The sequence below is a fragment of the Geotrypetes seraphini genome, chromosome 6, assembly GCF_902459505.1.
Source record: "Geotrypetes seraphini chromosome 6, aGeoSer1.1, whole genome shotgun sequence".
NCBI classification, from domain to species: Eukaryota; Metazoa; Chordata; class Amphibia; order Gymnophiona; family Dermophiidae; genus Geotrypetes; species Geotrypetes seraphini.
In genome coordinates this window covers 127,259,096-127,271,915 of record NC_047089.1, presented here as the reverse complement: position 1 = coordinate 127,271,915, position 12,820 = coordinate 127,259,096, and the positions used below count along the sequence as shown (strand labels likewise).

At 43.1% G+C, this 12,820-nt stretch overlaps 1 protein-coding gene across 4 annotated transcripts in view; it reads left to right on the top strand.

Moving 5' to 3' along the window:
* CLYBL (citramalyl-CoA lyase) overlaps window positions 1-11,644 on the top strand; it is a 623,747-nt gene extending 612,103 nt beyond the window's left edge. For all 4 annotated transcript variants that reach the window (XM_033949754.1, XM_033949753.1, XM_033949756.1 and 1 more), the window contains exon 8: window positions 11,393-11,644. In XM_033949754.1, the coding sequence (XP_033805645.1) occupies window positions 11,393-11,500 (108 nt within the window). In that variant the 3' untranslated portion in view covers window positions 11,501-11,644. The remainder of the gene's footprint in view (window positions 1-11,392) is intronic.
* The last annotated feature ends 1,176 nt before the right edge of the window (window positions 11,645-12,820 follow it).

The following is a 12,820-nucleotide window of genomic DNA, read 5'->3' as shown; positions in this document are numbered from 1 at the left end:
TTCCTCTCTATGCTTCACTAGCTCACCCCCAGACTACTTAAGTTACTTGTTTGCAACTCTACTAGGCTTTCCTATAGCAGGTGCTGATATTCCAGAGACAGGTATGTACGTTTTTATTCTGATATTTGTGGCAGTGTGAGGGGGGTCATTGACGACTGGGGGGAGTGTGTGTAGGTCTTTATGCTGTTTCTGCAGTGGTTATCTGGTCACTTTGGATACTTTTTTGGCACTTATACCTACTTTTACATTGTCTAACTCACAACAAATAAGTTTTGTCCAAGAAGTTTCATAAAATATTCGATTATCGACTAAGTCTGTGTCTGCCCACATTCCAGCCACATCCCGCCCTAACCACTCCTCCAGATATACCCCTTTTAGCTCTAGGTGCACAGTGGCATTCAGAGTCCCTGGATACATCCAGAAATTCAACTTGATTATCGGCACTTAGACGACCTGTCTTTTAGGTTTAAGTTTCGATTATGAGTGAGCCCCATATAGCATAAGAAGTGTCATAGGACATAAAAACAACAATAATAATGAATACAAATAAATATAAATATGTTGGGAATTATGAATTAATGTATGAATAAATAATGAATTGGTAAAAAAACCACACCAAATAACAAGTGAACTAAACTTTAAAAAAATTATTATATACAGTTGAATAAGATATTGATCCATATAAATTAGGGCTTTACATTTAATGTGTTAACACGACTAAACATTAAATAGTTAACTGTGTTAAAAAAATTTTAACACAATTGTCTCTCCTCCCCCTGTGCCCATCCAGCATTGTTCCCTCCCCTACCCCACATTCTAAATTGTGTTGTTTTGTCTCCCAAAAATAGCTGCCTTGCCATCACTGCCCCCTCCAGAGAGCCACCCTTGCTTTCGCTACCTCCCCTAGAGAGCCACCGTTGCTTTCATTGCGCGCCCCCCCCCCCCTCCCCATGAGCCCCCTTGCTGCTGTTGCCCTCCTGGAGAGCTACTTTGTTACTGTTGTCAATTCCCTCCACCTCAGTTGTCTCTGTCCATGATATGGCATGGTCCACTATATCTCCCCCTCTCTCTCCTTCCTCCCCCCCTCCCCCCTCCCCATGGTCCAGTTCAGGCATGTTGGGTCGGGTCTTTCTCCTCCCTCCATCCCCCTATGATCGGCTCTCTCTCCTCCTTCCATCCCTCTGTCTAACCATTCATAGCTACCAGCCATGCTAGCAATTAAAGCCGAGCACTGCTTGCAGACTAGATGGCTTCAGTCCCTGGTACACCAGAACAGGAAGTTACATCAGCTGTTCTGGTGTAGCAGGGAATGAAGAGACTGAGAGACTGGAGCCGCCTACCCTAGAGTTACCAGATTATACTCACGTAAAATCCAGACCCATGGCCACACCCTCAGGCCCGCCCAGTAATACCCGACCCGGCACAGTTCCACCCAATCACACCCTGTTCTGTCTAAGCCCTGCCCCCAGTCCTGCCCCCTCAATCTGTTCTCTCACTCAGGATCCATGTCGGGAGGGCATCTGCACATTCCCAATGTGGCTTCTGAGCTAGAAGCTTTTCAAAACCCGGACAAAGTGCCAGGTTTTGAAAAGCTGTCCAGATGCCCAGACATGTCCTCTAGAAAGACGTCTGGTAATCCTAGCCTAGCCTGCAGGTAGTGCTCTGCTTTAATTGCTAGCACTGCCAGTGGCTATGAAAGGTTATAGAGAGGGACGGAAGGAGGACAGAGAGCTGACCACGAGGGGAGGGAGGGAGGATCTGCTGTGTGCCACCATCAGAGCTTCCCCCTGGAAGCAAGCTTGTTGTCTCAACTTGTCAGAGGTTTAAGTGTAGGCTCTATGCGCCCTAAGAGCCCTCAGGGTATCAGGGCGCAGGCTGTTTTCCCACCCAGGGTCATGTGTTGAGAATCTGAGGGGGCAGGGTTTCAGTAGGGGGTCTATCTGACTGGCAGCCCAAAGATCCTGAAGATTGTACTGTTTAGAGAAAATTTGAGGCAGTAATTCCTTTCTCTTCACTTCAGTTGCATAGACAGAGCTGACAGGCAGGCATTTTTGAAAATGTGAGTACAGGCCCATTATTTCCAATGGGAAAATTTTTTGGGGGGAGGGAGTCTAAAAACATTGTTTTTAGCAGTTTCTGGGAGTAGGGTTCAGGTCTTCAAACTCCAAAACTCCTATTTCGGGGGGGCGGGGGGGGGGTTCAGATTGTATCCACGGGCCATTTTTGGCATGAATTTGTTGGTGGCAGCAATCTTGGATATCAATCTTTTTCTCAACTTCTTTTTTCTGCCTCATAACTCGTCGATTTTGTAAATAATTCTCAGGGATGGACTCCTCAGCCTCTGATCAGATGAATTCATGTGCTTCTCATGTGGAGAGCATATCTTACGGACTCAGCTCATGCATTGCTACTGGCATGCTCATCACAAGCTTCCAGACCAGTGACTTCTATGGGTGGAGTTCACTGCCCAAGTTCCCAGTGTCCAGGTTCCTACGGACCCAGACTGCCTTAGTTGGCACACTGATACTATGCCTCTTATGTCACCAGATGCTGATTCCACCCTTGATGACACTGATTCCCTTTGCTGAACAGTTAAGCAGGATGCCCTTGAAAGAACTAAAGTTGAAAGGTCAGCCCTCCATGTCTCAATGTACAGTCATGAGCCGCTCTAATGCTCTGACATCCTTTTTTCCTGTGCATCCAGATCTCACTGCTCTGGTTACAGAGCAGTGGGAGACACCAGATAGTTCTTTCAAATTGACTAAAGTTATGTCTAAGCTTTATCCTAAGGCACCAGAGTTTCAGCAACTCTGGCTAGTCAGGACAAATAGGTGGTCAGAAAGATGGAAGTCATTGGTCCTTTCTAAATAGTGGAGTAAGACTCTTCACACATCTAGTCTTTGTAAATTCTGATACTTCTCCTACCCTGTTGGACGAAAGGCAGGGAGATGAACTTCCTGGTTAACATGAAACTCTGAAACCACCTTTGGTAGAAGAAGAAACTGTGTGGAAGGAAACCCCTGCCTCTGTGACCCAGAGAAAGGGCTCCCTACAAGAGAGAGCCTGCAATTTAGAAATACGCCTTGCAGAAAAAATTGCCACGAGGAACACTGTCTTGACTGTAATATCCAGAAAGGATGCATCCTTAAGTGGCTCAAAAGGAGCTTCCACAAGGTCCTTTAGCACATTTAGGTTCTATGTAGGAAAAGGTTGTCGAAGGCGGGGCCGCAAACAAAGCACCCCCTGAGAAATCTTGTCATATCTGAATGAGCCTTAAGTGAACTGTAACTGTAGTGTGCTCTAAAACAGGAAAGGCTTGCCACTTGTACCTTGAGGGAAAATACTGCCAGGCCTTTCTCTAGAATGGCCTGTAAGAAGGCTAAGACCATTGGAATTGAAGCACACAACGGTTCTACCTAATCCCTGGCATACCACTTCTGGAAAGCCTTTCAAGCCTTTGCGTAAGCCACCATAGTAGAGGGCTTCTTGGACCTCAAAATAGTGGTAATGACTGTCAGAGTAGCCCCTCTGAATCAAGGCTTTGTGCTGAAGAGCCATGTCATAAGACTAAAATGCTTCTTGTCCCAATGAAGATGCATGAGATCTGCATACTATGGATGGCAGAGGACAGTCTGGGCCCACTAGGATCAACAGGCCCAGATGAGTTATGATCCTGCAGATAACTCAACCCACCATGGACCAAGGTGTGAAGACAAAGGAGTTCCTGAGTTGGCTAGGTCTGAACCAACGCATCTAGACCTAAGCTTCCTGCCCTTTGACTGAAGAAGCTCTGGCCTTTGACTGAAGAAGCACTTGATCTTCGAGTTCTTGGCTGAAGACATCAAGTCTATCTTTGGCCTGCCCCAATGACTCACAATGAGATGAAAGACCTTCTGAAAGAGAGACCACTCTTCTGGGGTGTAGTGCTTGGCAACTGAGAAAGTCTGCTTGCACATTTTCCACTCCAGCCACGTGGGTCATTATGGAAGCTTGAAGGCACACTTCTGCACACCAGAATAGCATTTGTGCCTCCCAACTGAAGTGATCACTTTTGTTGTCCCTCTGCTAATTCATGTATGCCACTGCCACGGCATTGTCAGAAAACACCCTTACTGCTTTTCCTTCCAGGATGTTTTGGAGAGCCCTCAACATCAGCCGTATGGCTTGAAGCCCAACCCTTTGATGGGAAGTCCACTGGCCCTGGATGGAGCAGTCTCTGCAAGGAGCTCCCCAGCAGACAGGACAGGTGCTCCCCAGCAGGACAGACAGGCGATGGTGATGAAGGTAATCTACTCCATGATTCAAAGGGCAGGGGCTTCTCCCTGAATTCATCAGAGCAGGCTGCTCTGTGCTGGCTCCATCCGGGGGATGATGCATAGGGGACCACTTAGACAGGAAGGACTCTTGGAGAGGCTGCATGTGCAGCCTGGCCTAGGGCACAACCTCCAGGGAGGCTACCATGGACTCAAACACCTGAAGGTAATGCCAATCAGTGGGGTTTGGAAGCATATGAGATCCATGATCTGTTTCTGGAGCTTCTGTTTGCATGGCTCAGGAAAAAAACCATGACCTTGTGCCATGTTTAACAGAACTCTGAGATACTCTAATGTCTGAGATGGCGTAAGTTGGCTCTTCTTGAAATTGACAATCCAGCCCAGGTGCTGCAGAAGAGGCATGACAGTATCCACTGCCTGCTCGCACTCCAGCTGGGATAGAGCCCTGATCAGCCAGTCATCCAGAGAGGGATGAACTTAGACACCCCCCCCCCCGTTCTGCAGTGTGGCACCACCACTACCACTATCACTTTGGTGAAAGTGCGGGGGGCCATTGCAAGTCCAAAGGGGAGTGATGCAACCTGGAAATGCTGCTGGAGAACATGAAATCTCAGATACTTTTGGTGACCCAGGAATATGAAGATAAGCTTCTGTCAGATCCATAGATGCTAGACATTCATCTGGAGTCACTGCTGCAATGTCCGATTACACTGTTTCCATTTGAAAACGCAAAATCTTCAGAAAGTCATTGACCGCCTTGAGATCCAGAATGGGTCTCCGGTCCCCCGGTCCCCTGAGTCTTTCTTTGGCACAATGAAGTATAAGGAATATCTCCCAGAGCCCGATTCGCTTTCGGAAACTGGTTCTATGGCTTGAATGTCCATGACACAACAAAGGAATCGTGAGGAGGAGATGTTAATAATTCTGCCACTTTATTGATAGTAGCACTGCAAGAACTCGAAGACTCGATACTGACAGTGTTTCGGCATCTATGCCTTTGTCAAGAGTCTCAATGGCTGGTGGTTCTATCACATAAATATAGCATTCAATACAGGCCAAATTTAGAAGCGAGCACGAAAATATCTGGTGTCCAAAGCGAAGTTGAGAGTCATGAGTGAATGTCCATGAGCCACTGCAGTGTTGATTGTATGACACCTTTTCCAGCCTTCTGGCTGGATAATCCAGAAATGAATCCAGAAGGAGATGAAAGACGTCTATCTTGTGTCCCTCCCATATGATGTCCAGTACCCATTGGTCCAACAACTGGCCTCCAGGCATGGCAGAAGTTCTGGCATCACTGGAACTTCTTGGAAGAGGGGCTGGTGCAAGAACCTGAAGCCTGTTGATGTCTGGAATTGCTATAGTGTTGGCTGTATCCTTGGGAATATCTCTAGGTGTATGAGCCCGTAGAATTCTGGTGAATCCTGTGTGAGGGACAAAAATTACTGCAACTCCACTCAGGAGAACAATGAGGCTTGTCATCTGTAGATGACTTAAGATGGCAATCCAACATGCTAGCCATGAGGTCATCCAACCCCTTACCAAAAAGCATCTGTTCCTTGAAGGGGAGCTTGCTCAGAGTTACCTTAGAGACCAAATCTCCAGCCCAGTGACAGATCCAAAGAATTCTGCAAGCCAACATGGCATAATCCAAAATCTTGCCTAGATGCCTTATGAGGTCATATGAGGCATCTTCTACATAGTCCATGCCCTCCAGGTGTCCTCCTCTGCAGAGGGTTCCTAGCGCAATTTCATGTGATAGGCACAATCCACAAATGAGGCAGCTGATGCAGCCTTAATGCCCAAAGAAGCCACTTCAAAAAGCTTCTTTAAGGCCATGTTCACCCTGTGATTCTGGGAATCTTTAAGCATCACTCTTCCTTCACTAGGTTGGGCTGTGCACTTGATAACCTGAGCCACTGCTGAATCCACCTTCGATTGCAACTACAAAAGTGGGGAAACCAAGAACATCAGTAATACTGCTGACTACAAAAATAATTATCCAAAAAAGGAGGAAAACAGACTTGTTTCCTCTCAATGGCAGATTCAGCAATACATGCCTATTGAATAGGGTAACATCAATCATTGGTCAAAAAAACCTCCTTACAATTTTATGTACGGTATTCCCCTGAAATTTGCGGGGGTTAGGTTCTTGGAGTGCCCGTGAATTCTGAAATACCGTGAATATTGGATGCGGTACATAATGGAGTGGAAGAAGCTTTTGGAGCCAGGAGACCGGTGCGCCCGAGAGAGTTTCCATATAGAAAGGAAAGAGAAAAAAGCAAAGTGAAAAGCAGAAGCAGAAGCAGGTCAGATTTTACTTTTTGCCCCCCCCCCTTCCCCGACGAGACTTTGGACTCACTGTCGTTGGCTGTCACTTCCCAGCCGAATCCCATTGTGGCAGATCTAGTGTGTTGCAACTCAAATAACCGCCCTCCCCCCCCCCCCCCCCCCGGCCAAACCTGTTTCTGCGTACTCCGGTCAGCTACAAACATACCCAGCACTGCCCAGAAGCACTGGAGCCATGGAGAAGTTGCAGCCATCTGTTCCCATTTTTAAAAAGCCGAACATGACATGTGGAGGGAAAAACCGCGAATAACTGGGACTGCGAACGCTGAAACACAAGTTTGCGGGGGTATATTGTACTATACATATATCATTTTATAACAGCTTAACTTAACTGAAAATCCTGATCCTGATGGGACCCATTTCACGGTCTGCTTCTTCAGGGGATCAAAAAAAAAAAGATACTGTTCACAGAAGCAATTACATCATTCTATACCTTAGTTATTTAACTTGGCATGAATTGTCTGTGCCTTCTGATTAAATTAAACCAACTCAATGATATCGTACATAATATTGTAAGGTGGTTTTTGTGACCAATAATTGATGTTACCCTATTCAATAGGCATGTGTTGCTCAATCTGCCATTGAGGGGAATCTAAGGTCTTTTTTCCTCCTTTTTGGATAATTATTTTGTAGTCAGCAGCATTATTGATATTCTTGTTTTCCCCACTTGTGTAGTTATTTTTTAACTTGTGTTTGTGGTGGATTTTTGGAATTTTTTTCTTTGCAAAGCAGTTTGATAAAGGCAACATACAGTAGATGCCTACATGCCTTAATGGAATAGAAGCATGCAATGACCCTTAATAGCATAGAAGTCCTCTTGCAGAAATACGCACATGCTCCAAAGAAAGTGTAAATATGGGCATATAGTCTATGGCAGGGGTAGGGAACTCTGGTCCTCGAGAGCCGTATTCCAGTCAGGTTTTCAGGATTTCCCCAATGAATAAGCATTGAAAGCAGTGCATGCAAATAGATCTCATGCATATTCATTGGGGAAATCCTGAAAACCCGACTGGAATATGGCTCTCGAGGACCGGAGTTCCCTACCCCTGTTCTATGGGGTAAATATAGGTCACTAAGAATGAGCTGCCAAAAAACTGGGTGCTAAACCAGTATTTTTAAAAGCAGAGTTGTGCGTCAAATTTGTTGGAGAATTCTAATGTAAGTCAGCAGTTATGAGCCAAGCTTTAGGCTTGGTCATTTATTACATTAGGGATTTCTATTCCACCATTACCTTGCAGTTCAAGGCAGATTACAAAAGAATTATCCAAGATGTATTACAACAAGAACTTACAAAAAAAAAAAATTGGTCATTTTCAAAAAGAGTAAGAAATGGGTAAGGTTATTTGTTTGGGGTAGTTGGCTTTAGTGAGAGGTGGAGTTTGAGACTTGTGGTATTATTTCTTTTTTCAGAGTTTTCTTGAAGAGTATGGTCTTTATTTCTTTTCTAAAAGTCTTGTAGTCGAGGGATGCTGCCAGTGGTTGGAGTACAGAAAGCTTTGGAGTAGTATGTTGGATCTTTAAGGGAAAGGAAGGGATAGTTCAAGTTTAATAAAATTTTATATTCCACCTTATCAATATTCAAAGCGGTTTTTACAAAAATATTAAAATAATACACAAAATTGTCATATTAGGGGAAAGAACAAGACTTACAATACAGACAAAGACAAACTGGCACGTAAGGAAAAGTAAGAACTATAAAATTTGTATAGGAAAGTAAATGGCATGGTTAGGCAGACTAGATAGGCCATATTGTTATTAGTTGCCTTCATTTTTCTCTGGTTCTACATTTCTAAATGGTGATGTCTAAATGGAGAATTTGGGCATGTAAATGCAACTAATCTATAAGGAGTGCACAAGAAAAATAGTCAGAATGCCCCTGACATGCTCATGCCCCTCTCATATTAAGGCCCCCTTTGCTTTAGCATGCAAGAGAATTTAAGCACGCTATTTATGGAATAGGAACATAAGTCTCATGCACAATGGCAAATTAGCACTAATTAGTGCTTGTTAGGGCCAATTATTGATATTTATCACTAAATATTTGCCAGTTTAGTGCTAATTATTTAATTATGTTATGTGCATAACTGGCCCTATTCCATAATTGTGCGCCCAATTGCATGCCTAACTTTGAGCACCATATGTAGAATTTTGGGGTATGCAGCTATACATATATTTCATAAAATATGTGTGTACATGGCAAATCTGCCCCCACTAAGACTCAGTGGTGTAGTAAGGATAGGAGGCACCCAGAATGGTGGCACCCCCATGCCCCCCAAGCCCTCCTCTCTGTGCCCCCACTCCTTCCATGCCACCCGCTCTTTCCTGCCCTCATTTGGCCTTTATCTGCCATCATATTTCTATGTTCTCCCTCCCCCCCTGTATCTCTTAATCTTTGACAGTGCGAGTGGCTTCTGCAAGCATGCTTCTCGTGCCAGCATTGGATTCTCTCTGATGTCACTTCCTGGCCCCATGACCCGGAAGTGATTCAGAGGGGAACCAGGCTGGCGTGAGCAATAGGCAGAAGTTGCTCATGGTAGCAAAGATAATACGGAGGTACAGGGTGGGGAGAAGGAATGGTGCAAGGTTGGCATGATGTGGCAGGCCGAGGTGGAGCGGTACCATCGCCCCCACCGACTTAGCACCCAGGGCGGTCTGCACCTCCCACACACCCGCTACTAACACTTCACCCCCAGGAATGCTCATGCGCAGATTGTATACGACTGCTACTACTTATCATTTCTATAGCACAACAAGGCATATGCATTATTGTACACCAAACATGCAAGAGACAGTCCCTGCTCAAAAGAGTTATTATAGGTGAACTGGAATAAAAGGTGCATCTAAAATCAGTGGTCAAGTGGGGAATTACAAATAGCTGGGGTTTATCGGGTGGGTTGGAGTTAGCAATTGATAGCAGCTTCAAAGAAGTGGGCTTTGAGCATTGATTTGAATACTGTCAGAGACAGAACTTGACTTACCTAGTCAGGCAGTTTGTTCCAGGCATATGGTGCAGCAAGGTTGAAGGTACGGAGTCTGGAGTTGGCCATAGAGGAGAAGGGTACACATATGAGAGACTTATTCAATGAGCGGAGTTTCCAGAAAGGAGTATAGGGAAATACTGAGGTCAGCAAGAGGAGTTTGATCTGTATTCAGAAACAGAACACCAATGAAGTGACTTGAGGAGAGGGGTAGTGTGGGCATAAAAGTAAGCACAATCTTGCACTGTGTGTACCTTTTACATGGGTATGCATGCAAGCAATTTTATAACCATCATTATTCAACCATTGGCATAGATAAGCTTAACCCTTTATTCACCTGTTTAATACCTGTGATGTTTTAATAATTCCCCAAAAAATGAAATGCCTTAATCTCCTATTTGTTCTGTTTGTCTGTCTTAAACAAATTGTAAACTCTGTTGAGTAGGGATTGCTTCCTGTGTGTTTTTGTACAACACTGTGGGCCTGTTTTACAAAGCCGTGCAGCAACTGCCCCGAAACCCTTTAAATCTCTATGGGCTTCGGGGCCGTTACCGCGCAGCTTTGTAAAACAGGCCCTGTGTATATCTACCATAATAGTGCAGCAGAAATGTTCAGAAGTAGTAATAGTTGTTGTTTTAGCAGTAGTAGTAAATATAAACCTATGATTGTTGCTTCACCTTTACCATTATGGAAAAAAGAGCTACAAAACATTATCGTTCATTTGTCTTGATTTTATTGCTTCCTCTTCTTATCTTGTCCCTTATACAATTTTTCAGATTTATTATATTTTGTTATATTTTTATCCTTTTTTCACAATAAAAGTCTGCTGATGTCCTGTTTTAAAAATCTTTTTCCTCCTGGCTTCAGCTGATCCTGCTCTATGCCTGCTTTACAAGTATTGTTGTGATGACTATGGCATGGTGGCCCCAACCTGCCCTAGTGATTGCACAGACATTTGCATATAGGGGTTCTCCACTATATGTAGATGTATCTTCTACTATATAATCATTGCAGATATCCAGAAAACTGTATTAGCTATGGGGTCACCAAGACAGGTTTGGGGAAACTCTCGGTGCTTGTATTCGGGCCTGAAAGTGCTGCTCTTTTAAAAATAATTGTCTTGCAGCCTAAGGGAGAAATATGTAGAGGGTGGTTTGAAAAGTTTGGTAAAAATATTCAAGATAAACAACCTCCGGCCTCTTTTATAAAGCCACACAGCAACAGCCCCGAAGTCCTTTAAATCTCTATGGGCTTCGGGGCTGCTAGTCTCCATCGAGGGCTATACACTATTAGTCCTGTAAGTTTCCATTTTTTATATACCATATATGCTATTTTTTCTACAATACAAAAACCCAAAACTGGAAACTTGATTAAATGTATAGCCCTCAATGAAGACTAGGTTGTTCAACTTGCTTTTTTGCCAAACTTTTCAAACCACCATTGTACATCAAAAACTCATCAAAAAAAGCAACTAAGAATGCCCTGCTAAACAGAAAATGCCATATTTTTTATGTAGATAGAAGGAATATAAAGTGATATTACATTTTTCACAAATAGGATTTTCCCAACAATGTAGAGCTTGTTCTAGTCCAACCCCAGGTTAAATTTTTCTGCTCTCTGTATAGGAAAGGGCCGAAAAGTAATCCCAAGAAAGTTTACAACTTGATTTATTTTAAATGACTATTCTTTCAAATCTTATTCTACGTGTTTGTGTTAGAAGCAAAATGAGCCTTAAAGAAACTTCTTTTAGCAAGCGGTTCCTGAAAGGTTTCTCTCTTGTCTGCTTTGCAGGGAGCCTTTACTTTCCATGGGAGTATGATCGACATGCCTTTGCTGAAGCAGGCTCAGAACATCGTCACGCTTGCCAGAGCCATCAAAGATAAATGTTCTGTTAAATGAATCTCTCGTGGAGAAGTCAAAGTATACAGTAGCTGAAAAAAACCGAGAAATATAGTCTACAACTCAAAGCTAATGATAAAATCCTTATACCCCTGATTTTTACTGTAAATGCATGCCATTAATTAAAAAATAAAGAGTAAAGAGTACCAGATTCTTTTGAGTGTTTCCTGCTTTCTAAGTGGATAGTATTGATAACGCTTCCTTCTATAAATATGTACACTACAGTTAAAAAAGGGGTGAGAAGGGCCAAGCAGCAATAAACGTGTAGCGTTTGAAGGAACACAATGCCGCAGAACTTGTGCATATGGTTTTCAATCAGATTTGCATCACATTAGAGATACTGCTATAGGTCATATGTGCCGTGTGGTTAACGGGCTTAGTAAAGCTGTTTTGAAGAGGTTAACCCAGCTTGTAGTAAGGGTAAATAAACATAACAACCAACCATTGTTCTCTATTCAGCATGTACTCTTATACTGAAGGCTAAAGGGTATTGAAGCCGCAGAGGACCAACTTGTGGTTGCCAGAGGACTCCAATGAAGTTTGAAACACCAACAATCAGAGATTTTGTTTCTGTTCCTCATTAAATCACGAGCTTTTGTATCCACACTATGAACGACTGTTCTTTAAGAAATTAACAGAATGGACTGTTTTAAACTATGCAACAACCTTTTCATGACCTACACACCAAGTACTGCTGCGCTTAGACAAACACCACAGGGAAGGCTGCTCTGTTTATTTAAATTTGTTAAATAGAAAACATTTGCTTTTTACCTTAATTTTTTTCTGTTTAAATTGCTATATACTAGAACTAATTTAGAAAATCTAAACAGTAGCTTCTGAAATGAAAGCTCAATTCTGCCTACTCTTGTTTCTAATATTATCAATAAGATGTTCAAAATTACATGTAAAAAATTAGGGTGGTTGTTGGGGTGTTGTTTGGTTATTTTTTAACAAGACATGTAAAGGATATTGAAAGGTAGAATCAAAATTGATCAGGTTTTTTTACTGCTATATTCAGCTCATCCAATACAGATTTATATAGAATTGGTCAGAATATTTTTTTTAAATGGAGAACATTAAAGTTGCCTTGAATGCTGGAGGGATGTTTGAATGTAGTTACTTAAGTCTGAGTGCACCGATTTTCTACTTGGATTTGATGATGAGTGTAAAATAAATAGTGCATTTGGACTGAAATAACGACACTCTTAAATTCAAGAATTTAATGAGTGTCCTGTGAAAAGTTGAGAAACTGCTTTGAAACATCATGGCTGAACTGGCACAACGTTTGACCATCTAAGAATCAGAAAACAGAAAAACTTG